This window comes from Phocoena phocoena, chromosome 15 (assembly GCF_963924675.1).
Source record: "Phocoena phocoena chromosome 15, mPhoPho1.1, whole genome shotgun sequence".
Lineage (NCBI taxonomy): Eukaryota > Metazoa > Chordata > Mammalia > Artiodactyla > Phocoenidae > Phocoena > Phocoena phocoena.
In genome coordinates this window covers 66,162,641-66,182,547 of record NC_089233.1, presented here as the reverse complement: position 1 = coordinate 66,182,547, position 19,907 = coordinate 66,162,641, and the positions used below count along the sequence as shown (strand labels likewise).

At 41.7% G+C, this 19,907-nt stretch overlaps 1 protein-coding gene across 1 annotated transcript in view; it reads right to left on the bottom strand.

Moving 5' to 3' along the window:
- Positions 1–19,907, bottom strand: part of CTNNBL1 (catenin beta like 1) — a 169,071-nt gene that overhangs the window by 58,672 nt on the left and 90,492 nt on the right. The window contains exon 11 of the mRNA XM_065892012.1: positions 3,985–4,166. Within this exon, the coding sequence (XP_065748084.1) occupies positions 3,985–4,166 (182 nt within the window). The remainder of the gene's footprint in view (positions 1–3,984; positions 4,167–19,907) is intronic.

Sequence of the window (19,907 nt, the reverse complement as noted above, 5' to 3'; positions counted from 1 at the left end):
TCCAAGGAGACAATATATACTGTGCTATTCTTTATAAAACCAAGGAGGCAGCCAATCATGCTATTGCACCCAAGGGCAAATTTTTTCCTTCCAACCCATCCCCCAAGCTAAGTGCCTCCCCTGATCTATTTCAGAAGGTTTTACTATGCAAAACTGAATGGATTTCAATTTTAATTCTTTTCCTTCTCCACCCCAACTCACAAAAGAAGAACTACATTACCCACAATTCTAGGTTATAAGGGTGGTTTCTGCTTCTTCCCTCCTCTCTAGAGTCAGCTTAATCTAGAGACTGTCCTCTCTCAAAGCTCTTTTCTTGGCTTTAGGAACATGTTGTTTTTATGCTGCTCCACTATTTAGCATATCATGACTCCTGACATTCCCGTCAAGAATGAGTTTGCCCATTCTCATGCAGCAATCATTCAGCGATTAGATCGATTAGACCGCAGGCCAATAAAACCCACACTCTCCCAATCCTCCCACACCCAAGGTGTAGGCAGTCTCTTTGCCTGGCTTCCCAGTGACGTCTTAGAAGAATGGGTATATGTGACTAAGGTCAGGGTGGGCAGAACTGGAGACAGATTTAGTAGAGGAGAGAACTTACACTTCTTGAAGTGCCTACTCTATTCTAGAGTCTGTGCTAAGTTAATATCTGTCACCTCACCTGACCCTCACAACCACCCTATGTGGTAGATCTAGCATTTTACCTAAGGCTCAAGTAAGGCTCGGAGAGTTTAAGAATTAACCCAAGATCACGTGGTTGACAAGCAGTGGATCATTCTGTACCACACCAGGCTATATTGCTACCATCGGAGTTTGGGGAAGATTCTAAGAGATGACAGGGGCTGAGACTGGACCAGGATGAACTTAACCCTGATATGTGACAAGCCCCTGAATCTGACAAGAAAGGGAAGCTTACAGGGCAGCCCTCCAGAGGTTCTGGATGGGCAAGCTGATTCCCAGCCCATAGTTCTTTATTAGGAGTTGCTGGATTCCCAAAAGAAGCTTGTCATAGGGTGGCCTCACCTATAAGGAAGTTCCATCCATAACATGTCTCTTAAAGGCATAGCTCTAAAGGAGGGGGGAGGAGTTCTGCCATAATTTCTAAGCCCATGAGACAAGGAAAAACTTAAGGCTAGGAACCCACTTGTTTTGCTTCCAAACAAGCTGGTCACCCCAGGTGTATGACCAACAACTGTCAACTGTATTGACTCAACCTTGCAATGTTCTGGGGAGAGCCCCAAATCCATGTCTGTCTTTAATGAGCAGTCTTTTAGGGAAGTAGTTATCCATTCATGCAGTCAGTAAATATACACTGTGTATCCACCCCATACCAAGCACGGGACTAGGCCCTGGGACGCAGAGGTGACAAGACTATTGGTTCTATAATCTTAAGGGCTATGAAGTCAAAGTCCTGGGTCCAAGAGTCCACTTAATAGGAGGTTCTATTCAAGCCTAGGAGCTCATGTTATGTTTCCCTGAGAAAGTGACATCAAAACTAAGTACTAGGGCTTCCCTGGTGGCGCAGTGGTTGAGAGTCCACCTGCTGGTGCAGGGGACACGGGTTCGTGCCCCGGTCCGGGAGGATCCCACATGCCGCGGAGCGGCTGGGCCCGTGAGCCATGGCCGCTGGGCCTGCGCGTCCGGAGCCTGTGCTCCGCAACGGGAGCGGCCACAACAGTGAGAGGCCCACGTACTGCAAAAAAACCCCCAAACACTAAGGACTTGAAGGATGACTATAAGGCAGGCAAGCAGACAGGTCAGAGAAAATTGTTACAGATGGAGGCAAGAGCATGGTAGAAACCTGGGGCTGGGCATGTTTGCAAATACTTCTGATGGTCTGAGCTACCGTGCTCTAGCTTACTACACAAACCTGGTCTACTTCCTTCAGTAAGGTCAGCACATGGAGAGCAACCCAGAAGACAGGACAAAGAAACCTTGCACAAGGTGCCCCTGCTTTGCCCTGCCTCCATCCTCACCCCACCACCATGGCCAGGAGCAGGAGCAGGGGTGGGAGAAAGGCCAGGGCTGTGTTTTCTCCTTGGGGGTCACTCTTTGGGTGCCGCTGTATTCAGGATGCAGAGCTCATCCTCACCAGCCATTACAGTCCAAACGTGCCTTCCAGGAGCTGTCTTCCCAATCCACTGCCCTCACTAATATAATGTTATCAAATTCCTAATGTGGGTACTCTAAAGCAAATGTACTGCTACCAGCATGCCACCAGGCACATTTTTCAGAAGGAAAACAGCTACTCACTGAATCTGTCATTTCTCTTCTCAGCGCCATGCACACAGAGCAAGAGCCTGCTAAGGGCTGTTTCCCTTCACTTTCTTCAAGCATGCTCAAAATGTACCATCAAGCCTCTCAATACAACCCAGCAGGTCAGCCACCCACAGTCCTCAAGGAGTTTCCTGGATTATAGGACAAAGCCTTGACAACTAGGGCCTGTGCCTCAGGATCTTAAGGTACAGATATCAGAGCTTCTAATTCACTAGTCTAGTTTCCGCATCTTACAGAGCAGGAAGGAAAACGCAGTTGAGAGAAGTTAAGCAAAGGGTCTAAAGTCACACAGCTATTTAGCTGTAGAACCGCAGCTTGGTTCCTTTCTTAGCTGACTTCCTTATCTTAAAAAACAAGGATACCACTTCATGGGTAAGGCCCAACTAAGATAGCATATAATGCAGCAGAACTAGGAATGTGGCAGGTTTTCAATGAATAGTGACTGTCTCCAAAATTTTACCTCCTCGATCTCCAATACCACCCATTCCCTCTCCCATGGCCTCATTTTGCTGAATTTCCATTGAGGAAAGAAAAAAGATCAGCAGTAGGCTTAACATGCTCAGAGCTGGTGTTTGGTCAGTATCTGCTTTGAGGTGAACTGAACTCTCTACATGTTCTCACATCTCTAGTCCATAGTTCTTCCCCTGCCAGACTTCCCGCTATCTCTGGAGAGCTGCTTTCATCAGAGAAGATATCACTGGAGGTGACCACTGAAGGCATCACCTTCACCTTTAGCCACTCCAAGTTGGTACAGACTAAGTCAAGTCAATTTGAGAAGTGATAGACAGGAACTCCCAGACTTTTACCTAGGAGGGTAAGGAATGCAAAAGATCCTGCAGATACCTATGCCGTTCTACTAATCATGATGAAAAAAAATCAAACCATGGGACAGATGTTAACTTCTGACAAGACAGCCAAATTAGCCAGCCAATCAGCCCAGGTCCTTGTCCTTCACACACACCACCTCCTCGTCCCCCTCTTAGCACCCTCCCCATACTTTAAAATAACCACCCAACCACGTAAATTCCCTGGTGCAAGTATCTGTTAACCTCCAACAGAACTGTCAGTGCTCATAAATCCAGGGCCTTCCAGGTTGCACTGCGGCTATTTACTGGGGAGAGGGATGCAGCAGGCCACTAGACAACAGCAGGAAGAGAATGGCCTAGCAGTAACTACTCTGCTTACAGCACCGCAATTCATGGCATTTTGCTGGGAGTATGCACCATCAGGGAGGAGAAACATAAAAAGGGGAACCTGGGCTGTAAATAGTTTATTTCGGCAATTCCTAATGGTGGCTGAATCACTCTTTAATACAGAAATACATGAAAGCACTACTCTGGCGGTGACATGTGTTGCCACCTCATTACTCTTTTCAAAAGGGTCTTCCATCAGAGAGACTCCTCGCTACAAATTATAGTGAAGAAAACAAAACCTTCACACACAGACTTATTCACAGGCCAGAAGGGAATGGAACCACTAGGATTCAAACAAGCAGAGAACCAGTGCAACAAAGGCCATCAGTGATCAGGGGTCTCTGGGTTGCTTTTCCATGCATAGAAAATAGGCAAATAAAAAAGAAAAAGGTAGCACACTTCCGCTTAAGAGTCAACTCCTCAGCTGCATGACAGAGTTTTTCACAGTAGCTCTCATTGCCCCCCATTTCTCCTAATGTATCTTCATTAGGCTGACTTCTCCAGTGAACCCTACCTTCATGCTCCTTCTCAGTGGTTCCCACTTTCTTGATCTTCCTGGGAGATTTCATAAAAAGGGGAAAGATGGTTCGTAAGCCAAGAATATCAACAAACTTATGGCAATTGTCTGTGCCCTCGGGTCCGATCATGGCATGGTCCAGCACTTTCAGGGCACTGCTCCGGGAGATCTTCTTTTCTCTGGGAACAGAAGAGGTTTTCATGAGTGTGTGGTAGTCTTAAAAAAAAAAGAAAGTGTATTTACTGCAATACTCATTACAACGGAAAAAAGAAAAATAAAAACAAAACAATGTCCACCAGTAAAAAAAATTATTACATTATAGTATATCTACATGGAATACTACACACTTTGTTAACAATTAGGAGAGTATGTGGTAGAATGAACAAGTTCTTACAGTCAGAATGATAAGCACAAAAGATAATATTCAAAATTCTGTATGAAGCATTATCTCAATTATGTAAAATATATACATTAAAAGAGACTGGAAAGAAACAGATCAAGATACGAACATGTTCAGGGTGGTAGGATTATGGATCGCCTATTCTTCCTTTTTCTTTCTTTTTAACAGCTTTATCAAGATATAATTCACATACCATACAACTCACCCATTTAAAATGTACAATTCAGTGAATTTTAGAATATTCACAGATATGTGCCACCATCACCATAGTCAACTATAGAACATTTTCATCACCCTGACAAGAGATCCTCTACCCTTAAGCTACCATCCCTCTACCTTCCCCATTCCATCCTAGCCCTAAACAATCACTGATCTACTTTCTGTCTCTATGGATTTGCCTACTCTGGACTTTTCAACTTAAATGGTATCATACAATACTTAGTCTTTTGTGACTGACTTCTTTCACCTAGTATAATGTTTTCAAGGTTCATCTATGTTGTAGCATGTATCAGTAGTTCATTCTTTTCTATGCTTGAATAATAGTCCACTGTATGGAAATGTCACCATTTATCTATCCATTCATCCATCATGGACATTTGGGGTGTTTTTACCTTTTGGCTATTATGAATAATGCTGCTATCAACATTCATGCACGTGTTTTTGTATGGATATATGTTTTCATTTCTCTTCGGTATATGTATACCTAGGAGTGAAACTGCTAGGGAATATGGTACTCTATGTTTAAACCTGTTGAGGAACCATCAGACCTTTCCAAAGTGGGGCTACATCATTTAAAATTCCCATTGGCAGCATATAAGTGTTCTGATTTCTCCACATCTTTATCAACACTTATCATCTGACTTTTTGGTTCTAGCCACCCTAGTGTGTGTGAAATGGTACCTCACTCTGGTTTTAATTTGCATTTCCCTGATAACTAATGATGTCAAGCACCTTTTCATGTACTTATTGGCCATTCGTATATCCTCTTTGAAAAAATGTCTATTCAGATACTTTGCCCATTTTTAAATTAGCTTAACTATCTTTATTATTGAGTTGTATGAGTTCTTTATTCTGGATACAAGTCCCTTAACAGGTAAATGATTTGTAAATACTTTCTTCCATTCTAGGCGATATCTTTTCACTTTCTTGACAGTGCCCTTTGAAGCACAAAACTTATTTTTTTCTTCTGCTGTTTGTGCTTTTGGTGTCATAGCTAAGAAACCATTGCCAGGGAATTCCCTGGTGGTCCAGTGGTTAGGACTTGGTGCTTTCACTGCAGTGGCCTGGGTTCAATCCCTGGTCGGGGAACTAAGATCCTGGAAGCCATGTTGTGCAGTCAGAAAAAAGGAAACCACTGCCAAACCCAGTGTCATGAAGATTTACACCTATGTTTTCTTCTAAGAGTTTACTATTTTAGTTCTTACATTTGGATCTTTAATTTATTTTTAGTTAATTTTTGTATGCAGTATTAAAGTGTTAATGATGACAAAGCATGCTATCCTGGGTCAGAACAGCCAGCCAGGATTGGGTCCCAGTGAGTGGAGGAAAGGAGAGTAGATAAAAAGCTTGCTGACAGTGCCCTTTGGTGCTAGACCATGCTGGTATACCTGAGACTGTTCCATTTTTAGCACTGAAAAGAAAGTACAACATCCTGGGAAACCCCTCAGTCCTGGGCAAACTGAGATAGTTGGCCATCCTACTTGGTGCCAATCTCAAAAGATCAAGGATGTATTGTGAATATTCCTAACTTTATTCCCCTTGCTATGGGGAATAAACAAATCAATCAAAACAATCCAAGATACTCACAAATGACATTCAACCCAACTACTGAGTTTAACAGAAAAAAAAAAAAGGCTTCTACTAAGCACTTGCCTCCATACAGCAGGCACTACACTAGCTGCTAGGAATTATAAGCTCCCTGTCTTTAGCCAATTTAAGAACAGGTAAATAAAAATAATTTCAAAAGCCCAAAGCTGGGGCTTCCCTGGTGGCGCAGTGGTTGAGAGTCCACCTGCTGATGCAGGGACACGGGTTCGTGCCCCGGTCTGGGAAGATCCCACATGCCGTGGAGCGGCTGGGCCCGTGACCCATGGCCGCTGAGCCTGTGCGTCCGGAGCCTGTGCTCCGCAACGGGAGAGGCCACAACAGTGAGAAGTCCGCGTACCGCAAAAAAAAAAAAAAAAAAAGCCCAAAGCAATGAAAATTTAACTCCAAGGAGGTGAGAGGTAGAGATAATTAACTTTATCAAGGAGAAATCTGTGAAGGTGTCAAATGAAAGGTGACATCTGAACTGAGTCTGAAATATGAGTGTTTGTCAGGCAGAGAAGGGAGAGCCATGACATTGGTGGCAGTGGTGGGTAAGCGACCCGGGCAAAGGTATAGGAGGCCTGTAAGAACATGCCACTTGGGGGAACTGGAAGTAGCTCTCAATGACCAGGGGTTGGGCTTCCCTGATGGCACAGTGGTTGAGAGTCTGCCTGCCGATGCAGGGGACACGGGTTCGTGCCCCGGTCCGGAAGGATCCCACATGCCGCGGAGCGGCTGGGCCCGTGAGCCATGGCCGCTAAGCCTGCGCATCAGGAGTCTGTGCTCCGCAACGGGAGAGGTCACAACAGTGAGAGGCCCGCGTACCGCAAAAAAAAAAAAAAAAAAAAGACCAGGGGTTAAGAAGATGACTAAGGGGAGGTGGGCAGGAACAGGTCATGACAGGCCCTAGATGTGCTGCCAGGGAACCTGGGCTCCATGCTGTTGACATTGAGAAGCCATGAAATGTTCAAGAAAAGGAGGACTCTACACAGATAGATTTTAGAAAGCTTAACCTGGCAGTAGTGTGATGAAGGGACTGGAGTGACAGAGCTTGGGGTCAGTAAGCATATGTAAGAGAATATGACAAGAGCATAAGTGAAAACGACAGAGTTCTGATAACTGCAGTGGTGTGAGAAAGGCATATTTGTGAGACATGAAATCTTAAATATCTGGAGCAGGGTAAATAAATTTCTAAATTCAATAGGAAGGGTATTTTTTGCACCAAGATGAAATTCTAAAAGGAGAGTAGACAAATAATATATATGTTTTCACTGCAGCTGGACTTGAGCACCCTACTCTACAAACTTAAATTTACAAAGGTTATGGCTAGGGCAGATAACCATGTGAACAGAAATTAGGAAACTGAAATACAATATCCTTACTGTTTAGTCACTCAGAAAAAGTCCTCTCGAAATGAATTACAGTCATGTAGCAGGGCACCTTCCGTTAGCATGCAGCATACATTCAAACATTTCACATATAACAGAATTGTTTGAAATGCTAAAGGTAAATGACGCTGGTTTCGCCAAGTCTCTTTTTTTCCCTGCCTAAGCAAATTCAACAAACAAAAGATCTTAAAAGTAAAACCCTTCTTCAGGTAAGCAGTGTAAGACACGTTTAAAGGGGGCAGTAATTGCATATTGATCAGGTAAGCTGGATGGAGGTGAACGTTGGAATACTCACTGGGCTCAAGTTCAGGCTTTTAGCAATCAATAGCTGTTTGGCCTTTCTTGGGTTGACTTTATTTGAAATATTTATTCTACTCGAGGACAAGCAGTTTATCTTAGTCTTGGCTGGGTTCATCAGGTTGTTGATCATGCCAGGACCAATGTGAACGCTGGCCTCTATAACATGGGTGGTTGTGGGAAATGACTGAGTCACCTACTGCTCCCTCTTCTGCCCAGGTGAGCCTTCTGATGAGAAGGGAAGGTGAGGAGTGGGAAGTTTCCGTTGTTGCTTTAATTAGCTTATTCTTCTTTATTATACAGAAATACTTTTGTAATGAACATGCATTCTGAGTATAATTTTTTTGCTCTTTCATCAAATATAATATTTATGAGGCATCTAATAGGTGCCAGTTATTAAGCTGAGGATGTAGAGAGGGGCACAGCTCATGCTTCTGAGGACCTCAGTTCACAGGGGAGACAGACGTGCAGACAATGAAGAGCCAAGTACTACAATGGAGGTGTACACAAAGTAGAACATGAATGCAGGAAGGAGGGCTGACTATGAGTCAGGGAGGCTTCACAAAGCAGATGATGCCTGAACCAAGCTTCACTGGATGTCTTTCCCAGACAGGCAAAAAAGATAAGGGTATTTCAAGCAGAAGGAAACAGCAGCACATGCAAAGGCATGAGTAAGCATGGAACATTCAGGGAAGTGGTGCATGGTACTGCTAGAATATAAAGAGCACGAGGGGCAGCAGCAAAAAATGAAGCCTGCTGGGCTTCCGTGGTGGCGCACTGGTTGAGAGTCCACCTGCCGATGCAGGGGACGCAGGTTCGTGCCCCGGTCCGGGAAGATCCCACATGCCGCGGAGCGGCTGGGCCCGTGACCCATGGCCGCCGAGCCTGCGGGTCCGGAGGCTGTGCTCCACAATGGGAGAGGCCACAACAGTGAGAGGCCTGCGTACCGCAAAAAAAAAAAAAAAAAAAAAAAAGAAACCTGCTGATTTTGTGTATTGGAAAGATCACACTTGCCACCGTGGGTTGGACAGTATTGGGGGAGGAGAGGGGAAGAAGCAGAAGAAAGAGGGGAAATGCATTAGAGGTAGAGACACTGATAAGAAAGGCAAAGTAACAGGCTATGAGTGAAAAGAGTTGAGTTAGATTGAACCTGAGGTGCCTGTGAGACATGGCAGTGATGTTCAGCTTAGACTTGTGGGTCTGAAGTCCAGGAACGAGATTAAAAACAGAAGGAAATATATAAGAATAATTATATCTATGGTTAGTAATTGAACCTATGATGTGAAGATTACCCTGAGGGGGGCAGAAAATATGCAGAAAAGAGGGATTAAACCTTGGGGAAAACTTATTTGAAGGACAAGTAAAAGAGGTAAAGTCTACTCCCTCCCCGGCCAAAAGAGACTGAGGAATTAAGGAGGGAAAAAACGTGATAGGCATTCTTTAAAAAATACTGTGAACCATAAACTTATTCTGGTAAAAAATTTGGATAATGACATATGAGATCATTTTTGTTTGCTTTACAATGTACATGATTAAGTTCCTTTTAGCTCCCAAAATATAATATCACTTTCCGGGGTCCAGGACTTCTATGAATTTGGCAGTAAGATCAATATGACTAAGTTCATAGCTGCTCTCAAACTACAGTGCCAAAGAACACTGGTGCTATGGCAGTGCTAAGAGATATTCCACCACTAAAATAGAATAATGGTGGTCTTCTATATTGCTTGATACATTTTTTCAATTGCTATTCCCATCCATTTCTTATAAACTACTGGTACCAACCATTACTTGACTGCCTATGCCAGAAAACGAAACAAATATGTAGAAAACAGAGGTAAGATTTTTGTTTCTAGCACTATGGTGAGCTAGATATGCAGAGAAACCTCGCACAAAATGGCTGAGCAGACAGTGAAGTAAGATAAATAACCAGTGACCGAAAAACCAAGACTCTAGAGAGCACAGGCTGGCAGGTTGGCAAATTTTATGAAAAGGGTCAGACAGAAAATATTTTAGGTTTCACGGGCCACATATGGTCTCTGTGGCATCTTTGTGTTTGTGTGTGTGTTAAAATATTTTTAACGCTTTTAAGGTATAAAAACCATTCTTAGGTTCTTAGCTTACTGGCCATAAAAAAACAGGTCTCAGCCAGATTTGGTCTACAGGTCTTTAATTGCCAAACTCTAATAAAGAGGATCAACACAGTCCAATCTGGTTCTTTAGAAAGATCAATAAAATTGACAAACCTCTAGCAAGAATGATCAAGAAAAAAAGAAAAGGCACAAAAAAATAATAATGGTAATCAATAGAAAGGGAGAAAACTACAGATACAGCAGACATTAAAAACAACAGAACAAAGGAATAATTCTATGCCATAAACTTGGAAAACAGGTGAGATGGACAATTCCTAGGAAAATATATTTTCCCCAGCTCAAGAAAAACAAAAAAATCTGAATGGAGAGCTAGTTAAAAATCTCCTCCCAAAGAAAACTCAAGGTCCAGAAGGTATCACTATCAAGTTATACTAAGCATTCAAGAGCAAAATAGTTCCAATTTTACTTAAACTCATATAGAAAACAGAAAAATAAGGAAAATTATTCAACTCATTTAATAAGGCTAAAACAAACAATTAACAACCTCTGACAGCAAAACTTTTCTGAGAGAGTAAAATTACAGGCCAAGCTCATTCATACATATAGGTATAATATTCATAAATAATATACAGAATCCTAGAAAACATAAAAAAGATGGGCTCATTCCAGGAATGCAAGGTTAGTTCAATATCAGAATATCCATTAATGCAATTTTCACTATATTAATATTAAAAGATTATTTCAATAAATGTAGGAAAAGCATTTGATAAAATTGATTGATCAATTATGTGAAATCTGTGACAATTAGAGAAGTTTCCTTAATCTGATAAATGCTGTCTCCAAAAAACTTACAGCAAATATTATACTCGATGGCAAAATGCATTTCCTTTAACACCAGGAACAAGACAAGTTTGCCCTTTATCACTACTCATACTCAATGCTACACTAGAGGTCATAGCTAGTAAAATTTAAACACACACACAAGTTAACAAATTACTAAAAAGATATATGATAGAAAATAATCTTGTTTCCAACTATTAACCACTACTCTCTAAAAGAGGCATATACCCAGTGGTTTGAAACTAAAAGTTCAGCTAGCTCTCCAGAAAAAAGGTGCTGATTTGTTGTGTTTGCCAATTTACGTGGTGTAAATGCTCCCATCATAGTATATTTCAAGTCACCAACATGATCACTAAACACAGTGTTGGAAAGAGAGGTGTACAAGCAGTTTTCATGAGCCTATATGAGCCAGCTCTAACACATCACTGCTTATACACCCTCCTCCCACCACAGACATCAGGTTTGGCCATGTGACTTTTAATGGCCAATTAGATGTGAGTGTAAGTAATATATGTGTCTTTAGAGAAGTTTTAAGATTTATTGCATTATCCAGTCTTTTCCCTCTGCCATGAGAGAGTCATGTCCCATTAAACACTGCTCCTTCAGCCTGAATCCTCAAATAAAGATGTGAAGCAGAGCTTCGGATGGCCAGTGACAGATGTACCAGGAGTAAAAAACAAACATTTGCCATCGAGAGTCCCTGAGATTTGGGGATTGTTATTGCAACAAAAGCTGACCAATACATGACACAGCAAAGTTGTTAATAAAATATCAAAACACAAAAGTTAATTGCATTACTATCTACCAGCAATAAATGGTAAGAAAATATAGTTTAGAATGTATTTTTCTTTTTAGTATATAATATACTGTTAGACTTCCACTTTGGGTCAAGATGGAGTAACAGGGCCTGGATTTACATCCCCTCCCATGCCTAAAACAAAAAAATGAAAGGATAAAATATGCAAAACAATGGTTTTCAGACACTTTACATCAGGTAGCACAGGAAGTAATCCCTGAGAGAGGGAAACACGTGCAATGAGCCCAGTTGGCTGGTAGGAGAGAATTTCTATGCCTCAGGGCAGGGAAGAGGCACAGTGAGGAGTCTGGGGAGACCACTGTGGCTGGAGTTCACAGAGCAGGGTACCAGAAACAAGAGCTGCACAGAGATCTGCAGAGGGTACCGGCTGAGTCTTCAGTTCAGTATTGATTAGAATATGCATGAGGAAACTAACCAAAGCTGTAGAAAAGAAGCACCTTAAAGAAGAAGGGGAAACAATCCCTAGAGCTCACAGGGGCCAGGAATAGTTTGTGTTCCCACCAGTTGCAGTGGAAAAGCCTGGTGAATTCCCAGTGCAGCAGGTAAAGTACTCAGAAGGGTACTGCTTTAGTAATGAGTTAAATTTACCATAGACTAAATGCTAGTCTGGTCCCACTTCATAGTAAGCTTAAAAGTAAGCCTCAAAAGGAACAACTATTTCCAATTAATTTAACTAGAACCTAGAACAAAGTTCAAGAATATTTACTAACAACACTGTAAATCAACTATACTCCAATAAAATTTAAAAATAAAATAAAAATAAAGAAGCACACACATACACCAACACACCCACACAGGAATATTTATAAGTATACCAAAAAGAAATCCAAATTCACAAAATCTAAATTTCAGTAAAAAAAATATTAAGCATTCAGACATTCAAAGAGATAGGAAAACATTAACCATAAAGAGAAAAAAAATCATTAGTAAAAATAATAGAAATGACAGAATTAGAAGACAAGGATGTTAAAACAGTTATTATAACTACATATGATATGTTCAAGAAGATAGAGAAAAGCTTAAGCATGTTAACTAGAAACAGGGAAGATATAAAAAAAGACCCAAGCTGAACATCTAGAGAAGAAAAATACAACGTCTGATGAAAAACACACTGGATGAGATTAACTGCAGATTACACACTGTAGAAGAAGAGTAAGCTCAAATACATAACATTAGAAACTATCTAAAAGAAAACAGAAAGAAAAAAAAGACTGAAAAAATGAATAGATCACCAGTGAGCTGTACTTAGCCTAATATACAGTTCACCCTTGAACAACGTGGGGATTGGGACACCAACCCTGTGCACAGTCAAAGATCTACGTATCTTATACTTGGCCCCCCATAGCCGTGGTTCCTCCACATACACAGTTCCTCTGTATCCACAGACTCAACCGACAGTAGATTATGTAGTACTGTAGTATTTACTATTGAAAAAAAATCTGTGTATAAGTTGATCCATGTAGTTCAAACGTGTGTTGTTCAAGGGCCAACTGTACATGTAACTGGAGTTCCTGAAAGGAGGATGGGGGCAAAAAGAAATATTTGAGAATATGATGATTGAAAATTTTCCATATTTGATGAAAACTATAAACTCACAGATCCAAGAAACTCAATGAACACCAAACACAAGAGACATGAAGAAAACAACACCAAGGGACATCATAAATTATTCAAAATCAATGATAAAGAGAAAATCCTATAAACATCCAGAAAAAAAGACACATTACATACAGAAGAACATATAAGAATGAAAGCAGACCTCTCATTGCAAACTAAGCAATCCAGAAGACAGTGCAGCAACACTCAGAGTACTGAAAGAAAAAAAAAAAGCCTATTAACCTAGAATGCTATATCTGGTGAAAATATCATTCAAAGGTGAAGGCAAGTAATTTTTCAGACATACACAAGTTGACAGAAATCATCACCAATAGACCAGCACTACAAGAGATGTTGAAGAAAATCATTTGGGAAGAAAAAAACTGATACAAGATGGAAATCTGGATCTACACAATGGAATGAAGAGCCCTGGCAATGGCAAATATGTGGGTAGATACAAAAGACTTTCTTCTTACTTTAAAAAAAATCTCTTTAAAAGATAATTGACCACTTATGGACTTCCCTGGTGATCCAGTGGTTAAGAATCTGCCTTCCGATGCAGGGGACATGGGTTCGATCTCTGGTTGGAGAACTAAGATCCCACGTGCCGCGGGGCAACTAAGCCCGTGTGTCGCAATTATGGAGCCCGTGCACTCTGGAGCCTGTGCACCACAATTAGAGAGAAGCCTGTGAGCCACAATGAAGAGCCTGTGAGCCACAATGAAAGATCCCGCGTGCTGCAATGAAGATCCCACATGCCGCAGCGTAGTTAATTAATTAACTAATTTTAAAAAAACCCAGGGGACTTCCCTGGTGGCGCAGTGGTTAAGAATCCGCCTGCCAATGCAGAGAACACGGGTTCAAGCCCTGGTCCGGGAAGATCCCACATGCCTCGGAGCAATTAAGCCCATGTGCCACAACTACTGAGCCCACATGCTGCAACTACCAAAGCTCACGTGCCTAGAGCCCACGCTCCACAACAAGAGAAGCCACCACAATGAGAAGCCCATGCACCGCAACAAAAAGTAGCCCCCACTCGCCGCAACTAGAGAAAGCCCGCGTGTAGCAATGAAGACTCAACGCAGCCAAGAATAAAAAAAAAAAAAAAAACCCAAAAGATAGTTGACCACTTAAAGAAAAAGAGCAATAGTATATAATGGGGTTTATACCATATGTAGAAGTAAAACGTGTGACAACAGGAGCACAAAAATCAGGAGGGAGAAATGGAAACGTAGAGTTGTAAGGTTCTTACACTATAGCTGAAATGATATAACACTACTTGAAGACAGACTGTGAAGAGTTAAAGATGTACCCTATAAACCTTAAAACAACCATTAAAAAGGCAAAGAGGAAGAGCTAATAAGCCACGTAAGAAAATAGTATGGAATAATAAAAAAATACCGTGAATCTAAAAGAAGGCAGACAAAGCAAAAGTGGGAACCAGAAAAAGAGATGGGAAAAATAAAAACAATCCACAAGAGGGGAGATTTAAACTTAACTATAAACCACCATGTTAGCAATCACATTAAAAGATATACTATACTAACACTAATCAAGAGAAAGCTGTGGTGGCTATATTAATATCACAGTAAATGTCCACCCAAAGATTTGTACATGAATATTAATAGTAGCTTTGTTCTTAAAAGCAAAAAAACTGAAAATCTAAATGGCCATCAACAAGTGAATAAACAAACTGTGATATATTCAGAAAATGGAATACTATCCAACAAAGAAATAGGGACAAACTATTGATACACATGGCAGAATCTCAAAATAATTATAGTGAGTTAAACAGGCCCAACTAAAAAAAGAGTAAATACTATAATTCCATTCACACAAAATTCCTGAAAATGCAAACTAACCTATAATGGACAGAAAGCAAATCAATAGTTGCCTGAAAACACTGAAATAGGGGAGAGGGGTCATGGGTTACTAAGGGGCACAAGGAAACATTCGGATATGATAAATATGTTTGTTATCATGCTTGTGATGATGGCAGGATGAGTCTAAGCTGATGGAAGGGCTCAAAGATAGGTCCTACACCATTTCCTGCCAGGTAATCTTGGTTCAGTTTAATCTGCCTTCTCTGCCACAGCACTTTCCCATTTATAGAGGTAACACCAGCCTGGAGGGCCGCTGGAAGCATTACTTTGTACTTTTGAAGCATCTTTCTGATTCCTAGAGATCAGGTACAGACTCCTATTACTCATCTAAGTGAGAATGGCAATATTCAGTGAGTGGGGAAAGGGATGTTTGCTGGACAAACAACAGCAAGATCTGTGTGTGCAACTTGGAGCAAAAACTGGCTACAGCCCCATTAGGAAGCACAGCTGAATTCTAAAAGATCTGCATTATCATTTTGCTCTTGCAGTTGAATCTGGAGACTGAAGGTCAGAAGAAAAGGTTCTAGAATTTAAAGGCACCACCACCACCACCACAGCAACAACAAAACCTTTTGTAAAGAATCACAAGAATAAAACTGCGATAGAGTTTGGATCTTCACATGTTCATTAGGAACAAAATCAATAAAGAACAAAACCAAGGGAATAAAATTTCAAGGTTAAAAACAATTCCCCAGGCTGGCCTACCTACCTATATGCTTTGGTACAAACTTACAGCCCAGAATTGGGCCTGCAAAGACTTACTTTGCAAATGGTATACCATCACCACTTTATTTGTTTTCTTTGTCAGAGACAATTTTCTTTAGATTAAGGAAAATCTTACTAAAAAAAAAAACTCATAGGAAAAAAGAATTGATGGCTTCTGAAATGGATGTATCTATGTACCCTTCTCTTTCCTTTCCTTTTTTTTTTTTTGCCTATACAGTTAATAACCAGAATGGGTTCACTGTATTTCTGTTACACAACCCCAAGCTGTAATTGTACACACCCCTTGGGATCACGGTGATCTCTTCTTTTTCTAAATGGAACAGGGTTTTACAACAGAAGTAATAAGCTTCATGTCAACATTTCCAAGGAAACTGACAATGTAGTTTTTCTGTCTCCCACTGGCTTTGTTGTTTCTTAAAGAACACTGGACCATTTGATACAAGGACATACTGTTAAAAAGTGGTTTGTGGAGGCAAGAAGCAAACATTTGGAGTACAGTCTATAATTAAGCCCAGTATACTGAAATCTTCTATTTGTAGCAAAATCTTACCAAAGACAGGCATCTGTAACCAAGTACAAAGAAATGGCAAACCAGTCCCAATCCAGGGGCAATGAGGGCATTTTTATAGCTCCACCCTCATTTCCTGCCAAATTCTAAAATAGCTATACCCCCATAGGTATAATCTAGTCTTATTAATACCACTTGGTTCATGTTCATATCTGAACTCTCCTGCTGCTAGCCAAAGACCATCCAAATATCCTCTCTGTACCCTAACTCCTGACTACCAAACGAAAAGAATGAGACCAAGATGCCTGACACACACACAGGGACTCTGGCTCTCCCTTTCAGTACACAGTTCTCCACTGCCTAAGAGGCCCTGCAGGTCCCACCCTCACCTCATCTTTTCTCTTTCCTTATCAAAACGCTACAGCCAAATGAGAAATCTTTTTTTTTTTTTGAGTTCCTATGCTCTAGGACGGATACCTACTGCTTTTTCCACAGCATGAGTTCCATTTTAAAATATCACCTCAGCAATCTTTCCTCCTTTTCCAAAATGTCTTCATCTATCCTTTGGCAGAGAGAGAGAAAAAAACAAACAAAAAAATAGCCCTTTTTTCCTTATTGATTCTGTCAGGCACTGTGAAATCCAGGCACTCTTAACACAGGAATGAAAAGAAGTCACCTGACAACTAAACTGACACTGGGGTGGAAGGGTAAACCAGAGGGGAAAAGCTTGTGAGGTAAGGGGTACTAGACCTCTGAACAGTCCCCAGAAACAAAAGCTGAAACTCAACTACAAATCTACATGAAGGACTTCTTTGAAACTTGAGTAGAAAGGTTATAAGAAATGAATAACCAAACCATAACACTGAAACACCTAGGAGTATGATGGAAGAAGAGTTGAAAGGGTGAAGTATTCCCAAGGGGGATAAACTGAAGTGCGGGCACTTGAGTTGGCTTCTGCTCTGAAGCCCAGCATGGCCACAGGCCAAAGAGGGCAGTGAGCCCAGGCCTAGAGCTGATGCCTGGCTTCCCTGGAACCTTGAAGATCAGGCTCACAACCATCGTGTAGACTGTTTTATGTTCTTCACACACTAAAAAATTTCACATGGGAAAATAGGACTAAATATCTCTTGGCAGAAAATTGTGTTCTCAGCTACATGGCTTTTAATAAGTCACTCCTCATTCTTTGGGCCTATCTATGGGGTCTGCCAGCAATTCTATGACCCAATGACTCTAAACAGCAAAAATATTTCTCAGATTTTTCTTATTCATTTAGAAAATATTTACTGGGAGCCTAATGTATACTGTTGCTAGATTCTGGGGATATAAAATGGAAAACCTGGTCTCTGCTCTCAAGAGTCTTATAGTGGGCTTCCCTGGTGGCGCAGTGGTTAAGAATCCACCTGCCAATGCAGGGGACATGGGTTCAAGCCCTGGTCCAGGAAGATCCCACATGCAGGGGAGCAGCTAAGCCCGTGAGCCACAACTACTGAGCCTGCATGCTACAACTACTGAAGCCCGTGCACCTAGAGCCTGTGCTCAGCAGCAAGAGAAGCCACTGCAATGAGAAGCCTGTGCACTGCAACAAAGAGTAGCCCCTGCTCGCCGCAACTAGAAAAAGCCCACGTGCAGCAGCGAAGACCCAATGCAGCCAAAAATAAATGAATAAAATAAATAAATTTATATATATATAAAAAAAAAGAGTCTTATAGTATAGCCAGAGACAAACAGATGTTACACACAGTGGTAAGTGCTCCCACAGAGGTATGTAAGGGATACCACAACCTAAGCTCTACAATCTAGAGGGTGAGTAGGGGTGTAAGGACAGGCCTAGGAGAAGTGATACAGGGGCAGAAGCTTCTTAAAGAAGTTTAGCTTAAACATCAAGGGTGAATCACCCAGAGAATACAGCAATGTGTTAAGGAATCTAAAGTAGTTTGGTTTAGACAGTAGAATGTAAATGTGTGGAAAAGGGAGAATGAGAAGACATGGTCACAGGAGAATTAGGCAGAGACCAGATCGTGAAGGGACTTGGTAGCATTTTGAACGTTCATAAACAAATAAATAAAGCTTCATTTTTTAAAAAGTAAATTTCACTAATAGAAAAGAAACAGAATAATTTCCACATTTTCACAGAAGAAGGAAAAGGATGAAAGAACTAAAAGACAAGACAAAATAAAATAAAACCATGAAGGAAATCATCAGAACAAAATAAACAGAAGAGGGACTCCCGTTAAGAATCTGCCTGCCAATGCAGGGACACGGGTTTGATCCCACACGCCGCAGAGCAACTAAGCCCGTGCGCAACAACTACTGAGCCTGTGCTCTAGAGCCTGTCACAACTACTGAGCCTGTGCACCACAACTACTGAAGCCTGCATGCCCTAGAGCCTGCAAGCCACAACTACTGAGCCCACGCGCTCTTGGGCCCATGCGCCACAACTACTGAGCCTGTGTGCCACAACTGCTGAAGCCCATGTGCCTAGAGCTTGTGTGCCGCAACAAGAGAAGCCACCGCAATGGGAAGCCTGCGCACCGCAACAAAAGAGTAGCCCCCACTCACAGCAACTAGAGAAAGCCTGCGCACAGCAATGAAGACCCAACACAGCCCAAAAAACCCACTATGTTTAAAAATAAATAAATAAACACACAAACAGAAGAAAAGGGCCAAACATAATTGTAATAGAAACAAGTACATCAAATTCATCTACTTAAAAACAAACTCCCGCATTGGACTAAAAAACCAAGAAACAGCTATATGCTCTTAACAAGAGTCACATATAATATAAAATGACATAAAAAGTTAAAGAGGACCTTCTCACGCCTGTGGCCAGGGCTAAGAAAAGCTCCCTCCAGGGCTGACCTTCTCACGCCAGCTGCCAGGCGCTAAGGCTGGATCTATCATTCCCGTGGCCTCTGGCTTTCCCATGCACCTGTCACCACCAGAGCCCTTGTGACCCAGGCAGTCATGCCACCTCCGCACCCTGTCCTCACTAGGGCAGACCCAAGTGCTCCAGGGCAGCCTCAGGAGCAGACTCCTGTGGGTGGTTCACATGCAGAGGTGAGGCTAAAACCACAGTTGAGCCCCAGGGCAGGGTGACTAAGGAAGAGGAACAAAAGTCTTCCTGTGAAGCTGCACAAGCCTCAGATTAAGTCCTTGTGATCAGCTTGGTAAACCCTGCATCTACAGAATACCTGGATGGACAATGAGTGTTCCCACAAATGAAACCGGTCTAGCTCTAGCAGCTGCAGACTAGTACGTACAGGAGGTGGGCCAGGTCAGAGCCTGAGCTGCCCCCAGAGTGCCCACAGTGGGACCAGAGACCTAACTAGAGGTTGTAGAGGGCCTCCTGGGGAGCCAAGTGCTGGCTGTGACTCATGGTGGGGGGCAAGGATGCTGAAAGCTGAGACCCAGGAAAATATAATGATTACTATTTTTTAAAATGTTTTGTTCTGTTGCTGTTTTATTATTATTGTTTTTATTTTTATTTGAGTTTTTAAAAACTTCTAAAATATATTTTAATTTTTTTATATTTCTCTCTCTACATTACTTTTTTGTTCTGTGTTTTTTCC